The 24,665-nt window shown below is 41.7% G+C and overlaps 1 protein-coding gene across 1 annotated transcript; it reads right to left on the bottom strand.

Moving 5' to 3' along the window:
• Positions 1–3,800: 3,800 nt before the first annotated feature.
• ETFALPHA (electron transfer flavoprotein alpha) lies at positions 3,801–20,550 on the bottom strand. The gene is made up of 8 exons (XM_086824158.1): positions 20,397–20,550; positions 20,111–20,296; positions 17,884–18,095; positions 17,515–17,681; positions 5,190–5,348; positions 4,892–4,944; positions 4,255–4,395; positions 3,801–4,135 (listed from the first exon to the last, which is right to left on the bottom strand). The coding sequence occupies exons 1-8, from the start codon at positions 20,481–20,483 to the stop codon at positions 4,055–4,057; spliced, it is 1,086 nt and encodes a 361-aa protein (XP_086680284.1). The 5' UTR covers positions 20,484–20,550; the 3' UTR covers positions 3,801–4,054.
• Positions 20,551–24,665: the final 4,115 nt, after the last annotated feature.

Below are 24,665 nucleotides of genomic sequence, written 5' to 3'. Positions count from 1 at the left end.
TTACTAGTTATATTCTAGATTACAACAATCAGTATCTACATAGAAAAAAGCTCAAAGTGTGTGAAGAGGACTTGTAAAAGACAAAGGATAAATTGATAGTAGAAAGAACAAAGAAGAGCAAAGTAAACCAACGTTGACATGGACTTAATTGCCTCAAAGTACGCCTCCATTCAAAGAGAGCTACAATCACAAATAGAAGAATCCACAAAACTAAAGACACATGGAAGCTAACAAGAAGACAATCTGAAAGAAACCAAAGTAGAGTATGAGAGAAGGTTGCACGTGGACACAAACCAAGCTACTGAATTGAAAGTCAGGCTATAACACATAGAGGAATCCTTTGAAACCATCAAGAGACAGATTGAAGAGTAGGTAATAGAGGTTTAGAAGGCCAAAGAGGTCAAAAGATAATGCATAGAGCATTTGGAGAAAGAACATAAAGAACTTAATAGGGCACAATACATTATCTCATAATGAATGGACATAATCTCCCTTTGTGCTGAATGTATTCTCTAGTTTTCTTCTTGCTCTTTGTTTCTTATTGTGTTTGTGTGTGTGTGTGTGTGTGTGTGTGTGTGTAGGTACACATAGAGATTAAATAAGTGTCGCTGTGGATATGCATTGTGTGTGTGTGTGTGTGTGTGTGTGTGTGTGAGAGAGAGAGAGAGAGAGAGAGAGAGAGAGAGAGAGAGAGAGAGAATAGGGATTCAATTGTTGCTTAGCACATGTTTCTATCCATTCTTAGTATGAGAGAGGGTAGATAGTGAAGGGTGTGTGAGTAAAGAGGAAGAGAGTACGTGGAGACAAGTTGGCAACCACTGGTTAGGATGGCTTCAAGAGACCCAAGATTGGAAGCAAGGTAAGTACCCCATGACTGTTGTTGCTTGTTTGTGTATTTCTTTGTGATAAAGTTGTGGAGAGGGTGTTGCCGCTTCACATGTGCTTTTAGAGATGATATGAAGAAACATGCATGAATGCAGCGTGGAAAAAGCACACAAATGAGGAGACCAAAGAAAGGGCACGCAACCCATGTGACTCATGCATGTGGAAGAAAGTCAAAATTTGCTAGTAGTGTGCAATATATGTGACTCATACATGCCAAGAGTACACTTGGGGTTAAGTTGCATGACAATGCATGATAACTCCCATGTAGATTTCCAGTAAGGTATTGTCTCTAAGGTTTTCCTCTTGTATTTTTTCCTAATTAATTGAGGAAATAATTTTGCAAGATATATTGAAGGTATAGATATATATTAATTCAATTATGGTTGTATATCAATTGTGGTTGTGTCCATTACTTAATTAATGCCCAATAAATGGGCATTAAATGGCACAAGCCTTTTCCCTAAGGCTCCAACACCTCTTGGAAAACCTTGCTACCCCTCACCCCCTCCCCTCATTTCATGCCTGCATTTATTACATGCTTGATCCCTCCTTCATCTGCTCATCATCTGCTCCTTTGTTCTTGCTTTTAGCAAATGATACTACCCCCCTGTCCCCCCTCCTCCAATGTGCTCTTTCATGACATGTGTCAGAGATAGATAGGATAGAGAGACACATGTTTCTAATGGAGAAAGAGACATGTATTTCTACGCATGTGAGCAATATGCTTACAAGAGAGGGATAGAGACACACATGTGGATGAAGTCTACCATAGGTTCCTATCTCCCACTTCCTCTTCTTATCATAGAGAGAGAGATCGCCATGTTTTGTGAAAAATCCACAAATATGATTTGTTGTCAAGCCATGCAAGATGACAATTAAATGTTGGGATGCTTGAAATGGCACAAGGGAAGGTCAAGAAGGAAAAAGATAAGCTCAAGGAGATGAAGAATAATGCATTACAACATGCAAAGTATTTCCGATGTGAATTGATTAGATACAATAATTTGGTCCTTATCCTCTTTATTTTTGAGCTTATTTTTGAATGATTATACACATTAATCTAGTTCTTATCCTCTTTATATTCTTTTGTGTTCATGTAGGTGAGCATTTGGATTCTCTATATAAGAAAATTATTTCCTATGTATGAAATTTTTCCTATATTGAGAATAAGATTTCCTAGTGAAGCTATGTAGGAAACGTTTCATTTTCTCTAGTTTGCACACTTCCTAGATATGCTTATTTGTTTCTAGAAATTACCTAGTAAGTAGCTTTTTTTTCCTATGTAGGAAAAGGGAGTTATGTAGGAAAACCAAAAGTTCCTATGTATTTGTAGGAAACAATCAAAAGTTCCTTGGGCTGTAGTTCCATGGTGGGGGGTGGGAACCATGAGAAATTAGTTAAACCTAATCTCAATCTCAATGTGTGTGCAAATAACAAAAATAATCTTGAAAACTTATCTTTCTTGGTTAACTAATGTAGATTTACCCCCCCCCCCCCCCCAAAAAAAGAAAAGCAACAAAAATTAGTTAATCCTATACCTATGTTATGTAGGAATCCACAATAAGAGAGTTGCATGCATAAATGTTGACAATTACAAAAGTTTTACTTGATTAGTAATATGTAAGAGATAGAATACCTATATGGAAATAGGAGAGTACCTCTTTTTCATGCATGTATAAAAAGCACAATAGGAGAGAGAGAGTATCTCTATGGCAATAGGAAATATTACATAAAATTTGAAATAATCAGGGGATGAAGCATGAATAAACTCTCTACCCAAAAGCTCTTTTTTTAAAAAGTTTCATTATAAGGCTCACAATTAAGTGTTGCTCTGTTCCAAATCACATGGCTTCTTGCAAGGAAAACAAGGGGTCTTGCAATATTCTTATTTACCTTTTTCCTTTGCTTAAGTTGCTTTTGCATTGGATCTATCTTCTTGAGAGCAATCCGTCTAACTACATGCATGTTTGAAATTAAAAGATGGTATCTATGTGGCCATCTCACAGATGGAACTTTGGTTGTCTTTTCCAGTGAGCCAAACACGCATTTAAGGGTGCAAACTTGGTTCTGCAAGGTGTTTTCAAAGTCTACGTAGTCCCTAGGCTAGAAAGAGCCCTCACAAAAAGCTTGCAAACGAGTCTTTGATCAACTTACTCACACCCAAAGTGTACACTCAAAATGGTCAAAAGTGTGAATTTGATTCTTAATGTTGTCTTGAGGTCTACGTAGTCCTTGGGATGGAGAAAACTCTCATAACGGGTCTTTGGTCGACTTCTTGGCACCCAAAGTGAGTCAAATGGGTATTCACGGTTGCAAATAGATTTTTTAAGCATCTCTCGAGGCCTATGCGGTCCTTCGGGCAAAAGGACACTCAAAATGGTCTTTTGTCAACTTGTCCTCACCCTTCCAAGAGTGGATAATTTCTTCCAAAATATAAACCCTAGTATGTAAATCCATCAAACAAGATTAGTAACATGGAGAAGAGTTTCATGAGAACACGTGTGATATGTTGACTTTGAATTTGTTAGTCATATTCCAAAGATTCCATTAAACAAGATTAGCATTAGCAACATGGAGGGATTCACGAGAACGCATGTTCAGATTCAGTATTTCTTCTATTTTTTCTCGAAAGCTTAAATGGTTTTCTAAATTTCACTATGAGACAATGCAAATGGTTACATTACATCTTTTCAAAATTAACTACTCTCGGTAGTTGCCCTTTTAATGAAATTCAATCCCATAATCTCATTTTCACTTGATGATAATCTTTTTCAAAAATCCATGACATCAAGGTGGTCATGCTCATTGATACACATTAGTGAAACACTTACAACCTAAATCAGGTTTGCACATAGAACATACAACTTATCTTGCCATACAAGTGTGAAAGATTACATTCATACAAAGAGACTTGCTTAGATAACAAATTGTACAATCTTGCCAAATATGAATAAAAGAGGGTCAGAGTCTGTACAGCTTGTACAAGTCCTAATTCACATGTGAAGGCCTTCACTACTCTTGAGAGATTATGAAGAGGCTCCCAAGCCAATGCAAGTGAACTTCATTGACTGAATACAATTTATTCGTACAGGCCTGTTAACCTTTCGCAACAACCAAAAAACGAGTGGCTGCATACAGGCTGCCTCTTGCATGACAGACCATAACAGAATCAATGTGCTTTATCAGGTAGCTTTTCTAACAACTCTGGAACAATTTCAAATAAATCCCCCGCCAACCCATAGTCAGCAACCTGCAGTTCAGAAAAACACCATTGGAATTTGCTGCTAGGTGCAAAATCAACAAATGATCTTGCAAAATAAAGTGTTGAATGAGCAAAAATGCTGATGTATAGGAAGAATCCAAAAATACCTGAAAAATGGGAGCGTCGGCATCTTTGTTGATAGCTACGATGACCTTGGAATCCTTCATACCAGCAAGATGTTGAATTGCACCAGACACACCAATGGCTATATAGAGTTGTGGGGCCACAATTTTACCAGTTTGACCAACCTGTAACATACATGTTATGTGAGACCATCGTCCACAGTGCATGAGAATACACAAAGAGAGCACCCATGGGGGAAACCCATCATGATGGAGAGCCTTTCCCATACAAATCCTGCCCGTGCGACTGGCAGGAATTTATGTTTGTTCGGCCTAAAGTTCAAGATATTTCCCAAATTAACAAAAGTACCAGATTGCAATCAAAAAGCTTTAAAAATCAACTCCATTATGCATAGTATAGACTACTTTGCAACAACATCCCCACACAACATAAGCACACCCAAAAGCAGGTGAAACTTATGCACAAAACTATGACCACTTTATGGCCAAATAACCATCAGACAAAAATTTCCATGCAGGTGAAAGAAAAGACTCGGCCTTGATAGAAACGGCCTAAGCCAATCAAAGTAGCCATTTTTTTCATTCAGTCTAAACAACAGTAACAAGCATGAGCTTATCAATTCTGCATTAGAAAATTATCACGTAGATGTTAGAAGCATACCTGCATATCATTGGGAACATAACCTGCATCTACAGCTGCCCTTGTTGCACCCACTGCACATGAATGTACAAACGGCTTTTTAAATTTATTAAAATCGACTCTTTACAAGCCATGATTATATGTTTTTGTATACATTCATAAACATAAATGCACACACTCACACGCGCACACACACACATACATACATACCTTTGTATGTATCTATGTATGTGTGTGTGTGTGTGTGTGTGTGCATGCGCACATCTATATACACAAACATATATGGGCACTTTATCAAGAGAGACAGTGACCATAATACCTGCACCTCCCAGTTTGTCTGCCAGCTTCTCCAGCATTTTGAAATTTTCTGCACTTTTCAGAGCTCTCCCTCCAGAAACCACCACCTTGGCACTTCCTAGATCTGGCCTCTCACCTTGTTGAGATATTTGGCCCAACCAGGTGGAGCTCTCCAGAACCTCTGTAGATCAGCAATCATTACAAAACATTACTTTCCCTTATGATTTAAATCTCAAAATTAAGGCTTGTTGCACACAAACCACAATAACCATGAAATATAAATGGAGACACCACTGGGACCAGAATGGAACCCTTGAGATAATTTGTCTTCTTTCTTGGTAGTGTCCGGCACACAAGGGAACTCTACCGATTGCACTCCGTAATTCAATCCCCAAGATGTCTTTGCTTGGATGTCGTACATGATGGAGGAGAGCCGGGCTCAAGACAATAACAATACCAGTATAAAGGTATTCAGTGTATTGATGAAAAGTTATCTCCAATGTTGATGATGAAGAAAAAGATCTCCATTTTTTATGCATCACTAGGGTATGCTCATGAGAAGTTGAGGGGAGGCGCACAACAAATGGGATCAAAGCTTTGCATAGTGAAAGCCAGCAGCCCTCAGAAGAAGGCAGCCAAAGATGGCCGCTGCTGTGATAGCTGCTAGATGAGGCATCAAGCGGAACAGATGGGGGTAATAGGGTAGGGGTGGCCAACAGCTCAAAGATAGTGCAGAGGGGTGGCGGCACCACACGCTGTAGAGGCCAGGTTGCATAAGCGAACGAGTCTATTGTTGCTTTGTGGACTTCCATAAACCATTTGATTTTGTCCCCCAGGCACACCTTTTCAGACGTCTTCAGGAGCTGGCCCTCCCATCAAAGTTGATAACGGGAGAGGTGGCATTATGAATTGGTCACAGGGAAAATCAGAGTAACAACAGTCATGCCTGTTGAGATCACTAGCTTAATGGGATGAAACAGGTATATGCCCTTAACAAACTCGGCTTCCAGGCTCCCCACAAGCTGACACATTAGCCCCATCTTCTCTCTTGCTCTGTGCAGACAACATAGTGTTGATATCAAATTCAGCAGAGAGGCTAAAGAGAAACCTGGCAGCAGGCACAGCAAGTCTTTTGAGATCAGCAAGATCTCACAGTGAACCTTGATAATGTCACATATGCAGGGAACCATGTAGAGATCATAGTTGTCTGTGAAACTCGTACAGGTACGTAAAATACGGCACAGTACGAAACTATGCACGCGAAACTAATACGAAACTGTTTTTTTTTTAATGGCTTTTTTTTTTCTGCCTGTTTTGTTTTACTGTTTTTTATGGGCGTTTGGGCAATAGGGGCTTTCTACCCTGCCACCTGCTCTCGACTTTGCATCTCTAAATGTGTACAAATATCTATTTTTCAAGTGTTTTTTAACGTGGACCGTATCGCCATCGAACTTATTTTTTTGAAATAAAAAGTTCCGTAACGGTATCATGTTTTCGTACCTTCGTGCCTGACCACTATGGTAGAGATTGTCACATTATATATATGCCTGGGAGTTACTTTTACTGGCATGATCTTTACCATGAGCCCGACAGCCCAGGCCGGCTGATAAGGGGATATGTTGCTCCAGCTCGCCTAAAGAGACAGTGCTTCCAGGTGCAATTTCAGGCAACGAGTACTAAGAGATAGCTTTAGGACACATTAATGACACTTGCCATGAAATATGGGGCCCCCTTGTGCAAAAAAAAAAGCTTGGGGAAGATGAGTAGAGAAGGATGGAGAAACAAGATGACGTTTTCCCACACAAACTGCACTAAACCCTCAGTGCCTGTTATGTACCTAACGCTAATCATTGGGATTAGGGGTGCCCTAGGATTAGGGAAAGCAGGCTGAATGCGCATGACTAAGGTGGATTATTAGTAAATCCATTGTTACTGGCTATTTTTTACTGGATGGCTATTTATAGCAGCAGTAGTCACTATAAGTGACTTGTGGGTCTATTATTGATATATTTTGGACAGTGGATCTGAGCCTAGACCAAAGACTCCCACCATGGACTTGGTAGATGGGAGTGAGCCTTAGCCTAAGGCTTGGGGGTGGTTCACAATCACAAACCTCTGGTTGGGAAGTGAGCTAGCCTGCACCCCTTCTTTTTTGGTACTACTCTTGTTGCTTGTGTTTAGGGAGATCTTGGAGGAATCTTAAAGCTGGTATTAGAGCAAACCTAAACCGGAAGCAGAAAAAGCAAGGTTTGCATGTCTCACGCATGGTCGCAAGAATCCCAAGAATTTCTCTTGAAGGATTGCTAGGGTTTTGATCTTGGTTGAAAAGGTATGGTGCCTTGTTGCAATTTTTTTGTCACGCATGTTCAAATCATGTGATCTGAAGGAGGAAAGAGAGAAAGCGTGCGTGGAGAGAGGGGTGTACGCAGAGATGTGTGCAGCCATGGTTTAGTCGCATGTGGGACCTTAGCGCAAGATGCCCTGTAGGCTCAGTTTCATGTGGGTGTGCAATGCCGAGAGAGAAGCAAAGGGTATGAGCCGTGTATGGTCTATATGTGGGAAAACACGTCTGTGCCTACCTATAAATGTAGGGGGACTAGCATACTAGGGCTTGGTCTTTCTCATGCAAGCAAGAAGCACACATATGTGATACAGGCAGTCAGAATCCAGAAGCAGCAGAGGAGCCCAGCCAGCCAGTAGGTGCAAGGTACAGACAATACACTATATGGAGTGCCACGTGGCAACAGTACAGGATGACACGTGCCACATGCATCCCACACTCGGATGCCACGTGGCCATATCTATACAACAGGTGCAAGTCTTAAGAGTGGCAATTGGCCCTTTGTGAGCCCTTGTCTGGGACAAGTCAACCAAGGATCCACTATAGAGGTCATGGTTAAGTGCGCATGTCCCACACATGAGGTCAGTGCATGTCCCACACGTCTGTCATCCTCCAAAGTGATGTAACACAGAAGGACCATGCTTGACATGAATTGCAAGTATGGGAGTTTGAGCTTTGGACGCACACAACAGCTCGTATCGCCACACGAGGAACAAAGACGACACGTGGAGAACACCAATGTTTCCTTGCAGCTCAATGCAAGGGTAGTACCGGCAACTTCCTTGACTCATCTTCACAAGAAGGTGAATTTTAGTAAGTACAATGGTAAACTCGATGCCACAGCTTTGTATTCTTGGATTCATCAATTTGAAGCTTATTTTGCTCTTGGTAGAAAGTCGGATATGGAGAAAGTTGTGTTAGTTAGCTGCTACATTGAGGGTGAAGCTATATCTTGGTGGACTAATTGGGGCCCAAGCCGGTTTGGGGTTGCCATCTATGAATGGGACCAATTTATCATTGATCTCAAGAAACGGTTTCTATTGCCTCATTAGCTTGAGCGGCTTGAGGATGAGTTCAAAGGATTGTGCCAAAACGTGCTACCAGTCCTCCAATTTGCCAACAAAGTCACTCATCAGGCTCTACATTTGAACAAATCAGAGGAGGGCAAGAGAGAGTAATTCCTATATGGTTTAGACACGCAGATGCAATGGGATGTGCGAATGTTTAAACCACCGACCTTTGAACAGGCACTAGCACTCACGCAAAGTACCAAGATGAAGTACATCGGTGGAAAGCCCAAGACTTCCCAGCCCACAATGCTGAAGGCAACCCCTACCGGCGGCAAGGGCTAGAACCAAGCAAGGTCTCCCCCAGGACAAAGCACGGGGGCCTCTGGCTCCAAGACCAACATGCCAAAACGTACTCCAGACCAAAAACAATAGGCAGGTAAGACTAGTGGTAAGCTCGGTCAGGATGAGCAAAACCAATATAAAAAGGAAGGATAATGCTCCCACACAAACCCCCCAAGTTACCGCTAATTATTCAATTCCCAATCCCATGATTGGCGCCATTGTCAGCCAGGAGCTCAAAGATAAGCACATAATCCCGAGTATGAGCGCAGTGAGTTGCTCAAGACCTTTGGCTACATAGGTGGCCAGAGAGTCATCATCTTGTTTGACAAGAGCAGCATGGAGGATGTGATCACGGAACAGGCCGCTCCGTGGGCCCATTTCCCACTGACTTCGATAGATAGGTATGTTGAGGGATTTAGCACAGCAGTGACCATAAGTGGTTTGAGGCTCATAGTGTTAAATTAGTCATTTCGGGCATAGAGTTTGTGCGTGATTTCATGGTTACCTCTCTTGCAGGAGCAAACATAATCTTAGGGATTTGGTGGTTTCACAAGTTTCATCCCGACATTAATTGAGAACAGGACACTTTTCAGATTCTCTCGTACGTGGCCAAAGCTCCTGTCATCATCAAGTGTGAGCCAGGAAATCCTAATTTTCCTCTCATAAGCCACATGCAAGCTAAAAGAGAAATGAGTAAAGGCACACAATGTGTGGTGATCTATGTTCAGACCGCCTATACCGTTACTAGTGTTGGATAGGTGTCATCTCCAGATGGTGTCACGCTAGTGGCACACTCTTTAGCCTCTAGGCATTTTTGGGATTTATAGCGTTCATTTCCATTTTTTCCTATTTACACATTTTTGGGTGGAGGAACTTTTCTAGAGATCCGTTCATCTTGTGCCTATATATATGAGGCATTGTAGTTCATTTCTAATTAAGTTGGCTAGTGGTTCATTGATGAGTTCTTGAGTACATTGTCTCTTCTCTCATCTCTTCTTTCTCACATGGTATCAGAGCAAGGTGGTGGCGCACATAGAGCCTCCTTATCCTTCTTCCTCTCTACCTCTAGTCCTCTTCAACAACCCCGCTTTCAATGGCGTTTTTTCATTTTTTGATTTTTTGATAAACGAATGCGTTTTTGAGGATTGTGCCCGCTTAACCTACTAGAATCATCGTGGTCTACAACTTAGCAGAAGAAAGTTTTCGCAAATTCCTCACCGTTTTTGGGTTATTCTTCGCAGACTGCCTGCATGCAGAATTTCTGCTTGCGTTTTTTGCAGAAGCCCTTACTCATTATCCTTGCACTCATTTAATGATGCAAAAGGCTTCAAACCAACCCCTTACCATCCTCTACAAGTGTGTTTTTAAAGCACTTCAATCCGAGTCCTACAACTCTACTTGCGGTGAAAACATTGCCAACTAGTTTTCCCTACATGCGGTAGCGTTTTTTTGGAGGTTTCTTGTGGAGAGATTTGTAGCCATTTCTTGGCTGCGTTTTCATCATCAACTTCAGCCCTCTTCATGGTGTTTTGAGGTACATATTCATCCTCTTTTCTACACCTTTCTACCGGCTGAAAATTCCACTTTGCTACACACTTTGTGTTTGCGTTTTTGTGGACAATCAACTCCTCCATACTCCTTCTACCTAAGGCTACATTCTCAGCCCTCTTTTGGTGGTTTCTACGGAGTCTATTGGTTCATATATCGGCTGCGTTTTGTGGCTGCATTTTTGCACTATCTTTGTGCATATTTTGGAGATACTTCCTTGGTGGACAGCCCATCTATTGGCTGCGTTTTTGGAGGTACGACACTTCTTCCCTTGTGTTTTCCCACCCTCCTCTCCCTATGGGATCTCGGAAGTCCTCTACTCCAAAAGACGAAGGCAAACTTGAAGATACTATGGATCCTACATCTCCTACGACGGTTGGACCGGCAACTACTACAACGGAAGTTGGTGCAATTCCTTCTTCGGTAGGTGCTTCTACTTTCTCTTTTCCGTCATATCCATTACCTTCTACGGATCCTTTCTCTCTTTCTTCTGTCCTTTATGCCTTCCTATCCACATACTTCTATGCCCTCTATGGTATATCCCCCTACATCATCTATGCCTTGTATGGCAACTTCATCTACTATGATTCCTCCTTCTACTACTTCCACTACTACTCCACTCCCCACTCAATCATATCAGCCCTTTAACCCATTCACTCAATCTTTGAGCCTTCCAAGTCTTTCCGATTCACAAAAGCTTATCCCAAACAACTACCACACTTGGTCCTTGTTTATGCAACTTCTTTTGGAAAGCGCCGGGGTGTGTCTATAATCACTTCTCCTCATATGGTGCCTTCTCAATATTAAACCTATATGGATGCACAGGCCAAAGCTTTACTTGTGCATGGCATGTCTACATCGGTTGTGTCTCAATTTCTTTCTACAAGGAGTACGGCTCAACAATTATGGCACGCTATACAAATGCAATATGAAAGACTTTCAACGGTTAAGATGGCTAAGTTGGAAGAAGATTTGGATAAGCTTTCTATTTCCGAATTCGACAACATAGTGGAGAAGCTTGGAGAATTCAATCGAATCAAGCGGCAACTTGAAGAGTTTGGTACATTGGTAAGCAATCCGGTCCACAAGCTACTTGGTAAACTGCCTTCTTCTTTTGAATTGTTCAAAGATAACATCTTTCTTCGAGTTCCTTTCCCTTCCTTTGAAGAGACTATGGGTCTTCTTCATGATAAGTGCCTTACTCGCAAGCAAAACAAAAAGGACTCGGCTTTTGTAAGCCAAGGCAAGGGCAAAGGCAAAGGCAAGGGGAATGATCAACGCAAAGGCTCTAATTCCAATGCTAAAGATTCTTCAACCAAAGGCGACAAGGACAAATCAAAGGATTCTTCCAAGGAGTGCACTTTCTGTGGTCGTAGTGGCCATACGGAGGATCATTGTTTTGCTAAGAAGGCGCCATCCAAGAAGGTAAAAGCTGAACTTAAATCCAAATCTAAGGGTTCTTCTACATCAACATCTTCTCACGACAAAGACAAAGACAAGAAGGAAGACGGTAACGCCAAGGTTGCATATTTTGCTATGTCTTCTACTTCTTCATGTGACACATCACTTGTGGTAATCAAAGATCTTGATACGCATACTGCGGATGAGTGGATTGCCGACAGTGGTGCTACCTCTCACATGACGAATAGTTCTTCCTTATTGGAAAACCATAAGTCTATCTCTTCATCAGTACACATTGGTGATGCTTCGTCTCTCGCTGTGATTGGTATTGCTGATGTTTCTTTTGGAGATGCTATCTTACATGATGTTTTGCATGTGCTTAAGATGTTTGCCAACTTATTTTCTATCTCTAAGGCTACTTCTAAAGGTCTTGGGGTTTACTTTGATGATGAAGTGATTGAAATCATTGATAGACAGTCACTTTCTTGTGTGGCACATGGTTATCAAAATGCTGGGCTTTATCATATAAGCTCTTTTACAGCACAGTTGCCACCACATGAGTCTCATCTTCATCAATTATTTGCTTCTCCTAAAGCACTTGTTTCTAATGAAGATAGTGATCTATGGCATTTCTGCTTTGGCCATGTTCCTCTTGCTACTTTGCAACATCTTGTCTCACATGACATGGTTATAGGTCTACCAAAGCTTCAGAAACCTCGCCATCACATTTGTTCTTCTTGTGCTCAAGGAAAGAAACATCGGGCTTCTTTTCCAGAGGAGGCTACTCATAGGGCCACACGCATACTTGAGCTTATTCATGCTGATCTTGCAGGACCTATGGAAGTACAATCGCTTGGTGGATCCAAGTATTATATGCTTCTTGTGGATGACTTCTCTCGCAAATCATGGGTTTATTTCTTACCTAAGAAGTCTGATGCTCTTTCTCATTTCAAGGTTTGGCTTGCCCAATTGGAGAATCAAGCAAGTCAAAAGGTATCTTTTCTCAGGACTAACAATGGAGGTGAGTTTACAGCATTTGAGGATTTTCTAGCTTCAAAAGGCATACAACGACAAACCACCATACCCTACACTCCTCAGCAGAATGGTGTGGTTGAAAGAAAGAATAGAACGGTGAGGGAAATGGCCCGCTCCCTCTTACATCATGCGAAGCTACCTTCCTCCTTTTGGGGTGAGGCTATAGCTACTTCAGTTTATCTTCTCAATCGCTCTCTTACGAAAGCAGTGGACGGCATGACTCCAGAGGAGGCTTTCACAGGCCACAAGCCTACTGTTTCTCATTTTCATGTCTTTGGTTGTGTTGCTCAATGTCATGTGCCTTCTTCTAAGAGAAGGACTCTTGATGCTAAGTCCAAACCTATGATATTCACAGGATATGCTTCTCGCTCCAAAGGGTTCCGTTTTTGGGATCCTTCTCGTGAGGATATTATTCTTTCATGTGATGCCATCTTTGATGAGCATGTTTTTGGTCTTGATGAGTTACCACCTTCTACATCTCTCTCAGATCCATTTCCATCTCTTGAGCTTGAGCCTCTCTCATTCCCTACAGTCTCATCCTCATCTACACCATCAGTTCCTACTTCATCCCCTCCATCCATTTCGATTGCGACACCTACTACTTCATTGGATTCTACACGAACTTCTGGTCCTCCAAAATGGGTTCGCTCTCTACTTCAGGATTCAGGTATATCACTTTCAGATGCTCAACAATCTACTACACGTGTCTTACGTACATGCCCTTCAGTAAATATTGCCTTGATGTCTCATATTGGTGATGTGTTTGAGCCTGAAACGGTTAAGGAAGCTCTTTCCTTACCACATTGGTGTGAAGCAATGCAAGCAGAGATTTCTTCTATTGAATCTAATAACACATGGCAGTTAGTTCCACGACCTTCACATAAAAAGGTCATTGGTGTTAAGTGGATTTTCAAAGTCAAGTTTCATTCTGATGGTACTCTTGATAAGTACAAGGCACGACTTGTTGCTAAAGGTTATGCTCAAAAAGAAGGTGAAGACTTTGATGAAACTTTTGCTCCTACTGCCAGATATTCTACTATTCGTGTTGTTTTTGCTCTTGCTTCACACTATGCCTAGCCTATATATCAAATGGATGTTAAATCTGCCTTCTTGAATGGAGATTTAGAGGAGGAAGTTTATGTGGCACAACCTGAAGGTTTTATTGCACAGGGTCATGAACATGATGTGTATTTATTACAGAAAGCTCTTTATGGTCTTAAGCAAGCTCCTCGAGCTTGGTATCAGAAGATTGACAGTTTTCTCCTTTCTCTACATTTTGAGAGGACTCATGCAGATCCTAATCTTTATGTGCTTATTGTGGATGATGATATATGCATTCTTGTGCTTTATGTGGATGATTTGGCACTCACTCGCTCTGATTTGGACCTACTCAAATGGGTTCAAACTCAACTCACAACATCATTTGCCATGACTGATCTTGGACTACTCCACTATTTTCTTGGTTTAGAAGTGTGGCAATTTACTTCTGGCATCTTTCTTTTTTTTTTTCCGAGAAAAGATCCTTTCATTAGTTATATAAAAACGCCCGTAGGACTACAAAAGATCTCTCCTGCTCCTAAGAGAGAGAAGAGCAGTGAATACATCATGGCAGCCCGGGAGACTCTCCCTAGGTGCTGCAAAATACAAGCATCAGTATAAAGAATTCTGGCATCTTTCTTTGTCAAAAGAAGTATACTTTAAGGTTGCTTGAGAAATATGGCATGCATGATTGTGCATCACTCACTTGTCCCATGGATCCTAATTCAAAATTATCCAAAGATGATGATTCCCCTGAGGTTGATTCTACAGAGTATCGCCAACTTATTGGTTCTCTACTTTATTTGGTTAACACTCGGCCAGATCTCTCCTATGCTATGAGTATTCTCAGCCAATTCTCTTCACAGCCTCGTCGATCTCATTGGCAGGCAGCTTTAAGGGTTCTTCGATATCTTCATGGAACTCTTGAGTATGGCATTTCTTATGCAGGTGGAGATACACTTATTGGTTACTCAGATTCTGATTGGGCAGGGTGTATTGATACTAGGCGTTCCATGTCAGGCTATTGTTTTATGCTTGGTAAAGGACTTGTTTCTTGGAAATGTCAAAAGCAGCGAATTACTTCTTCTTCATCGACAGAAGCAAAGTACAAGTCATATCTTGATGCCACTTCTGAAGCACTTTGGCTTCAGCAAATTCTGAATCACCTTGGATGTTCATCTACTCCGACACTCATCTACTCAAATTCACAGTGTGCTATTGCTTTAGCCAAAAATCCAGTTATTCGAGGACGATCCAAACACATTGATGTTCATTTTCATTTTGTTCGTGATTGGATTTCTGAAGGTCGCATTCAGCTTGAGTATTGTCCTACCAAAGATAATGTTGTTGATTTGTTTACTAAGCCTCTTCCTCGACCTACCTTGGATTATCTTCTTCAGCGCGTTGGCGTTGGTCCTCCCATCTGGACCTGAAGAGGAAGTGTTGGATAGGTATCATCTCCAGACGGTGTCACGCTAGTGGCACACTCTTTAGCCTCTAGGCATTTTTGGGATTTATAGCATTCATTTCATTTTTTCCTATTTACACATTTTTGGGTGGAGGAAAGGGTGGAGGAACTTTTCTAGAGATCCGTTCATCTTGTGCCTATATATATGAGGCATTGTAGTTCATTTCTAATTAAGTTGGCTAGTGGTTCATTGATGAGTTCTTGAGTACATTGTCTCTTCTCTCATCTCTTCTTTCTCACAACTAGTGCTTGGAAGAAGTACCAAACCCTACATGTGAAGTACAACTCTGAGGAAAGAAAATGAATATAATGATTTGGCTACCCACCAATGCTCCTAGTCGGCTAATAGTAATGTTGTCAGCCAGCTGTACCCGATTGCCACATCACCATTGCCATGTCATCACTGCCACGTACCCATCGGTTGCTATTTGATGTCTAGCTCTACCTTGCACACTCATAGGTGTGTCACATTCTCCCTACTTGCATTGCAGCTGCCCTTAACTGCACAATGTCCATATAAAGTGCCCTTCCATAAAAGGAAAGGATCCAAGCAAAGCTCATCCAAGATACCCAAGATCCCGAACACTGCAAGACCGCTTTAAAGCTTGCATCCACTATGTCGTATGAAGGCTCACATTCCGTCCTCGCCAACATCAACACGAAGGCCTACAGAGATGACCAACTTCCCCCTGATCGAGCACTCCCCGTTGTCCAACCGTCCATGAAAAAACACTGCAAATCTCATATGTATCCTCTAGTAGCCCATGAGAAGAACACTCTAGAGAATGGCCGACCAAAACTCCGCAATCCAAACTCCAGCCACTAATGCATCAGCTCAGATGAAGCACAGAATTTGGAACACTCCTCATAGTAGATATGCTTTTCCAAAAAGTGACATCGTCTATTGCATCTACACCTTGGACAGGTATCCACTCCCCACAAATGTGTTGTCTAGGTGGCTAGAGCCTAGCATACGGGGACATCACAAGGGACGGTATGTCAAGATTTCAAGCTTGCTTCATATGGACCATCTCGCACCATTTCATTTGACTACCCCTCACCACGCAAAACATTACCCAGCTCATCTGCTCTAACCTCCTCTGATTACAGGCTCATGTCACATGGCTGGATCCACTGTAGCTTCCCACGAAGATGCAGTTATATCAAGATCACTTTCTGCGGATTCCAGATGATGGCTTCATTTAAAAGCCTACTATCTTCACAAACACATGTAACATATGTAATGCCGCTAGCGGTCCAACATATCCAGGTCGTAGGGGAGGATCGCGTCTGTAGACTTTCCTGTCTAGAGGTCAAGACGGAGTACTGCCTTTTCAAATCTCTAGTGCACCAGGAGATGCAAGCGAAATTCAACTCCCGCTTCAGAGATGGATTGAGTCCAGACTCCACCGTCCCAGGTCATTGACTTTCCGAAACAGTCCTGCTTAGGACTCTTATCTGCTGGATTTGCGTTGGCATAGAGAACACCTATGTAGAGAGGCCTAGACTCAAGCTCCATACACCTCATTGCCACCCATCACTTTCACTCGACCCAGGACGGCAAGAGAGGCCCACACTCAAAGCTCCATACACCTCACTGCCACCCATCACTTTCACTCAACCCAAGATGGAGGCACCAAGCCACAATCATGAGGGCCCCCATACAACAGTTCACATTGGCAGTACTAGATAGTAGAGCCACCCCAACCACTCTACCTCCCAGGCGTCACCTTGGAGAGAGCAATCCAGTTGCAGGCAGCAACGGGCCCAACAGCCAAGGCCTACTAGATCCAGGAGATCCTCCACACAGCAGCTCCCAATCTGAGAGCTCCTCAGAGACATTAGAGTGCTCCATTACAAGCAGTGGACATAGAGAGCCTGTATGGGGTCAAGGATGCAGAGACTACACATTGACCCCCTTAATGGAGCTTTTATCACACCACATTCTTCAGCCACTACACAGCTACCTTGTAACTTTGTGTCTCTTTCATATGGTTTAACTAGGTCGCTGGTTTGTTTCATCTTTCTCCATGATATAGTTATTTAATGGATTCATTGTAACACTTTTGGACTTATAGACCCTTTGGTCTTTTGTAGAGGTTAATTATTTTTCTTTCTTCCTTCCCTTTGAATACCTTACTACTTTGAGTACTAGGTCACCAACCTGAGCTCAAACTTGCAACATCCAGCGAAGAAACAGAAGCTAAGGCTTTCATAGTGTTCAAGACGCCAGCCATCACTATTGGGAAAGATGTCGGACGGACAGTTAGCAAGCAAGGTACTTTTCCTTTATATTTCACAGTCGAAAGTGCATTTCCAGCATAGATCGGCCTGAATAAACAAAAATATAAAAGTAAATATAAAATTGAAGCCAAAAGGCAACAGTAACTCTAATTATTATGAAAGAAAAGCAGTAACCCTTCACTGCTCTCTTTCTCAACCCGCACATGCACACAAATCTTCAGAGCATTCAGGTACACTCAAAAGCCACCAAGCTCTAATCAGCAGCAAGAAAAAGGATATAGATTCACACCTTACAAAAGTTCGCTCATTCAAGACTTTTACAACATCTGACACCGGAGAGACATTCAGCAATGCTGCTGCTCTGGGTAACACATTCTTTCCAAATGAAGTTGAGGCCGCCACTACATGTGAAAAGTTACCTTTCTGCTGTGCCAGAAATATAAGCTCTGCCCAAGCTTCTGCCAATGGATGCTTTAGTTTGTCCGACTCTGCAAGAAGTACCTGAAATCGTTTCAAAACCCACCAAATCATAATACTGTAATAATACACATCCGAATGAATGGGAGAAACTCGAAAGTCAATGTTAAAAGCATTCAAGGATCTGGACTATGAAAGAACACGGAGTGCGGAACACCAAGCGAAATAGAGGCACAACACATGGAAGACGGCCATCAACCAGCCGGGTCCGCACCCCACCCAAACATCCCATGAGACCACCAATAAAGGTGGGGGATGAAGGGAAACCAAGGGGCATTTTTGCCCTATATGGAGGGTTAAGTTGACCCCAACCCACTATGTGGGATAATGGACTGCCGCACGGAGCACCAAGCGAAAGAGGCACAACACGCAGAAGACGGCCATCACCCCCCCACCCAAACATCCCATGAGACCACCAATAAAGGTGGGGGATGAGGGAAGACCAAGGGCCATTATTTCCCTATATAGAGGGGTTAAGTTGACCCCAACCCACTATGTGGGATAATAGACTGCCACATGGCAGCATGAGAAGCGGAGGGCAAGAATCCATTCCAACATACTATTGTAACGTGCCAAAGCCTCTAATGTATTTAGTGCTAGGGATGTGAAGGGCAGCTAGAACCAGAATGGGACATGCAGGCCTTAAGGGAGAAATAGCGATTATTACAGGCTGCTCTAATCCCCCACCCGTTAGATGATAAGTGAAAAAGGAAAGGGGACCTTTTCATACACTTCAGAGTCCCCTGTGGCTGCAGGTCGTCAGCTGATTGACCTACTGCTGAGTCCCTATTGAGCATCATAACTTGAACCCTGGTAGGTGCACAATTCTTCCCCACAACTCATCTTGCCACCATGCATGCCAAGTGCCAAATCACAAACGGGCCGACTTTAATAAAAGGTGGCCGACCAGCATAAGGATGCATATATATACGTGCATAGAAAATTCTTTAAAGACATCTGCATTCCTCTCAGCAATCAAGGCTTACAGAGCATCTCTCTGCAGTACAAGCAGGTCAACGAGATCTATATTAGGGTGTGGGCTGAGAACTGACGTCTGCAAAACAGTACTCTTGTGTGTGCTGTATGTGTTTAATTCCGCTGCTCTTATTTCTCTCTCTAAAAACCCTGGCACATTTCTACAATGGCACCATACCCCCGAGTCCATAGGCTGATAAGGTCATGGTCTGCAACCTAGTGATCAATCTAGGTGATTCTATCAATGTCTTTCTTTCATGATACCCTTCCTGTACTTCAAGATATTTGGGTGCCATTGCAAGGGATTTGATGATACTCTTCATGTACTTCAAGGTATTTGTATGCCACTGGAGGGGAGGGCTTTGGATGATGGATTGCCTGTCCAAGACACTGGGGTCTTTCTTGAAGTTCTTTATGGCCTAGATCGCCTGCTTCAAAACCAACAGCTCTTGAAGGCCCTACAAAACCTTGTGCAAGTAGAGCGCCACACATTTCTGGTTCTCATACTTGATTACTTTGCAGAGAAGACCGAAACCCTCTCTGAAATTTGGTTTTGTTTCATATGCAAGCAAAGGCAGAGGCCCCATCAATGAGGAAAGACACTTGCAGATCAAATGTATAAGAATAGGCTTATTCATGCAAGTCAGATGCTTAAAAAGCCAATAGGGGCGTCTAAAACCATGCTTTTAAGTCATGACTTTCCTGATCCTGCATAGGTAATGTGATCTGTATTGATTGAGTAAAAAATTTGCATCAATGGAACCATACCACAGGCCTTACAAACATGAGATAGCAGGCAAGTCATGAGAGGTATCACAATTCAACCAAAGACCCTTTGAGGCAATCATGTTGAATTCACTCTCATGAATGTGCATGACAAAAAACCCAAATTGTAGGACCAAAGCCAAAAAAGTGGGCGTATACATGTATGTATGCAAATTTACATGCATCATAAATGCATACACATACATACATAATCTGTGTATGCATTCTATGATGTATGTAAATATGCATATACATACATAAGCATGTACCTCTAGGTGAGCACAAAATGAGCAAGTTACCTGAGAGATGGATGGATGGGCAGAGAAAGCCTGTTTTGCGACTGCTTCGAGAGCCACCGATTCCGATCCCGCTACAAGCAAAGAAATGTTGTTTTTCTCTCCTAGCAGACTGGCTGCTGCCACTGCGTTGAGAGAGCTCCCCTTCAAGGACCCACCTTCGTGCTCAGCAATAACAAGTGTGCTAATCTGCAAAGAGAAGCAGAGTAAACATACATAAAATCTTTAAACCCTCTTCTTTTTCATTTTAAAAACAAATTAAAGAAAAAAACGTGAAAAAAGCACTTACGTAACATCGAGCCGAGGAAGCGAATTGGTAGTTGAGAGAAGGCTTTGATCCCAGACTCTTCCTGAGAAGCGCCATCATCTTCATCATCGTTTCTTTCTCGCTCTCGGAGAAATATTTGCATGCTTTATTTACCTTCGTTCTGCTCTGGTCGGTCTCAAAACAACTTAACGGCTCGACTGGCACTTTTTGTTATAAACCATATTCTCCTGTAATTACTCCATTAATTGGTTAATTATATTAATCAGTATCTTCTAACCAAAATTTCTCAAACCATATCTAAATTAACTTACCCAAAAAATGGTTCCATTGAGAATTTTTTATTTTCATCATCAAAAAATCCTATGGAATTATATATGTCTGAGAAACAATGGAAATGATTACATATTTGGATCCTCTTCTTTGGTCCTACCTCAAAGATTTGAAAGTTTATTTGCATGTGAAAGAGACGGAGATGGAGTCGCTTAACGTCGACTTTATTGATCTAGAGAGACCAATCGACGGAGAGACTTGAACCCAGGTGGGTTCATGTCATCCCAAGGGCAATTCCACTAGCCATTTCTACCCCAAAATGGGTGGCAAAAAGGTAGTGAGAATGTCCTCTTTTACACACACACACCCGGAGACGGTGTCACTTAACGTCGACTTTATTGCTCTAGAGAGACCAATCAACAGAGAGACTTGAACCCAGGTCGGTTCATGTCATCCCAAGGGCAATTCCACTAGCCATTTCTACCAAGAGAGAAACCTTAGGGCATGCATATAAGAGAGAGAGAGAGAGAGAGAGAGAGAGAGAGAGAGAGAGAGATGGGATGGTTTTTAGTACCTTCAAAGCCCCTCTCGATGCTGCTACTACTAGTTGTTGTACTGCTCTTCATCTCCTGGTCACTAGAAAAGCCTTAATCAAAGGCAAACCTGACTGGTAGAACCATTTTTCCCTATTATGAGAGATTTGCAAACCTCTATGTGTGTTGCATGTGATGGAGAGAGATACGCAAAGCACTAACAACCAAATTAGTGCATGCTTTATTTAGAGAAGATTTTTTAGCTATTTATCATCTTCTCTGGAGAGAGATACACAAAGCACTAACAACCAAAATTAGTGCATGCTTTATTTAGAGAAGATTTTTTAGCTATTTATCATCTTCTCTTTACGAGCAACTACAAATTCTCTATTTATCTTTCTTAGTACTAGTATTTCCCTCTCTCTGATTAGTTAGCTCTCACATAGCTAGTCTCCCTATCCCCCTTTCTCTCTGCCCTACCCACCCATGCAATATCAATCGCCTTCCAAGGCTAGCACTAGAGTCATCTATGCAATTACATTAGGAGAGGAAGAGGGAGCGAGTTAGGTTGGTTGGGCTACCCTCCGCCTCACCAACACCATCACTATCATTGTCCTCTCCAACCTGGTACTCGGAGGTAGCTAATTTGTTTGATGCACATGGCCTCCGGTCTCTCCCCTTTTCAAAATAGTTTGGACTGCATTCTTCGACCTCTCAATGGTCAGAGATCAACTGAATCAACTGGTTGGATATACTACAGCTTTGCATACATCATACATGGGCGTTTCCTTCCTCTGATCTTGACACAAAAACCCAATTTTACAAAAGGATCATTTCTTAAGAGTCTCCAAGTATGGTTTCATTGTGATTCCAAGATACATATAGATCCATATGTCACATGCCATATGTCTCGTGATCTCACCACCTCAGAGTCGAGAGGAGTGGCAAAGTTGCTGATACCCCACATAAGGACCACGAGATAGGTGAAGGATGAGGTGCACTACATGCCTAGGTGCTCGGTGTACTATGAGATACAGGGGAGATTCCTCCACTGCATCTTGTGTGAGGGGTTTGGTCCACTCATGCAAGTGATGTAGTTTGATGATCAAAGATGCATGGGCATGTACTTACTGGAGCTCTAACATCATATGGATACATTAATGAGACAACATACCGAGATGCAGACCCGACATGATACTTCCCAAAGGATTATTACAGATTTCTTTAGTCGCCATGCATCCACATCAAATCCCACCATCCACTCCAGCGATCTAGCCCTCAGCCCTAAATGGGGTCCTTAGTGATAGAACTCAATCTATTTTGCAAGCCAAATGTCCTCAACCTAGAGCATCACGACCCTCCTCCAAATAGATGGAGGTTCTTCATCGATGACATGATATGCTTCCATCACAGAGGCTAGATATTCTCTCAACTATCAATGACACTGGACTTTATACAGTAACCGTATCCTTAGCTTAATGCCAAATAGGGAAGTCACTAACTTCATGTACATACTTGCTAATAACTACAACTAGTGGCTCGGGACTATTTTTAAGTTTTAGTATAAAAGCTAGTTATTTGTAAATAAGTCATTTTTTACATTGAGCAATACATATTCATTCCCTTGTAATAGAATAGAGGTCTCCTTCTTCTCCCCACCCTCTTGCTTGTGTTCTATTGAATCTTTCTTTCTTCATGAATGCTTGTTAGATAGGTTTGATTATAGGATTTTCTATTTCATAAGCTTATTCCCCATCCACCTTTTGTGAGAGAGAACCATCGCAAAGGCTATCTCATTCTTGCCTCTATCACCTAGGCAAAGGAAGCTCTACCTTCACCTCCTTAGCAAAGGAGCATTCCGGTATGATGAAGTGAGGATGTGATGGTGGACGAGCTAGCACACCCACACGAAGAGTTATATTTTACGGCTTTATGGCAAAGTACCAAACAACACTTGATTCGGCAAGGCTAGGTAAGCTCTTGACTTAAACATATTTTGTGTCATCGATTGGGAAAAGCCTAGGATTTATCCCTGTTTATCCATCAATTCCAAGCTATTTTGATTCTGGTATTGATTAGGAGGTCACACTCCAAAAAACATGCCTTGGATATGCTTAGTTTGTTGTTTTTTATTTTGTTATGAATCTTGTTTATATTAGGGCATTTTAGTTGCATATCTTGGAAGAGAAAAACTCTGGTTTCGTGGTGATTTGCATAATTTCGAAGGCTTAGATCTCATTGCCTTTAATCAAGGATTAACTTAGTATTTGTGATCAAGAGTGAAATCTACTTCGAAAACATAGGCTTTGAGCTCGATTATGCATAGTGGGAAAGTTAATTTTTGTTCATGCATTTCATAATTCTTCATGTATTATTGGAATTGGTAGCTTAAAACATGTAAAATAAACCCCCAAAAAAAACTAAAAACACTTAACCACTTGCATAAACATCTTAAACTAGGATTAGGAACCTTAATCATCCCCCATCACTTTAAAAAAATCATCAACAAACTCCAAAAACCAAGCCAAACACCTCTCAGGTAGGAAATGTGAGTCTAGAGTTACACGCTAAAAATCCGTGTGAGCATGAGTGATAATAGATGTGAGACATGTGAGCATGAGCTATAACAAGATCAATGTGAAAAAAGACTTATATACAAATGTCTAGCTTTCACACTAGGCAAAACAAAACTTGAAAATAGTCCTAGGCTACTATTTCTAGTCATAAGCAAGTATGTGTCCAAAGTTAGTGACTTCCCTATTTGGCATTATGCTTAGGGTAAGGATGCTTTATAAAGTCTGTCACCATCGTATAAGAATTAGGACTTTCCTTATGTGTGGGTGTAAGATGAGAAAGTGCCTTACATTAGGTTGGGGCTGGTGAAACCATGTTAACCTTGTGTGCATACGATGTCATGGCATTTACCCATGGGCTCATGATGCCTCCATTTGCTGTATAAGGAGGATCATTCCTTTGTATTTACCATATCCTCTCTTAATGAAGCTTTTATGCTAGTAATGTTTATCTTTTTCTATGCTTAATTTAGCTCTCTTCTCTAGTTGTGAGAGTATAATGGTTTTTATTTATGAGTAGAGAGAGCTTTCATAATGAGTTTGGGTAATTGAAAGTTGTTGAGAGTTCTAGTATGAGTTCTAATCCTATCTCAAGAGGGATTTTGGATCCACTCTCTCAATTGGTGAACCCAGTGTGAAGCAAACAACTCAAGTCTTCAAGGTCAATTCCTGACATGAAAGTGATATGCAAAGAGTCTTGGAATGTCATGAACAAGGATTGGATTGATACTCTTATAAAGTGGGACCAAGAATTTTGTTTGCACATGGGATCATGGTTTAACTAATGGAAGTTGGCTTGCAATCTCCTATTAACAAATTGGAACTTGTTTGCTTCTTGGATAAAATTACATATTTCTAGTTTTTCTTAGGAAATCATAAACACAAAGACATCACTTAACCACTTTTACTTCCTT

The sequence above is a fragment of the Cibotium barometz genome, chromosome 30 (genome assembly GCF_041138505.1).
Source record: "Cibotium barometz isolate CiBa-2024 chromosome 30, ASM4113850v1, whole genome shotgun sequence".
Lineage (NCBI taxonomy): Eukaryota > Viridiplantae > Streptophyta > Polypodiopsida > Cyatheales > Cibotiaceae > Cibotium > Cibotium barometz.
Note: the sequence above shows the minus strand (reverse complement) of the source record. Positions and strands in the feature narration are given on the sequence as shown.

Bases quoted from the DNA above. Each gene is read 5' to 3' on its own strand.
- ETFALPHA (XM_086824158.1), bottom strand. From the start codon at position 20,483: ATGATGAAGATGATGGCGCTTCTCAGGAAGAGTCTGGGATCAAAGCCT. The intron at 20,297-20,396 runs GTAAGTGCTTTT...TTCTCTTTGCAG, and splicing joins CTTCCTCGGCTCGATGTTAC to ATTAGCACACTTGTTATTGC. The intron at 5,349-17,514 runs GTTGGTGACCTA...GCTGATCTACAG, and splicing joins TGTTGCAAGTTTGAGCTCAG to AGGTTCTGGAGAGCTCCACC.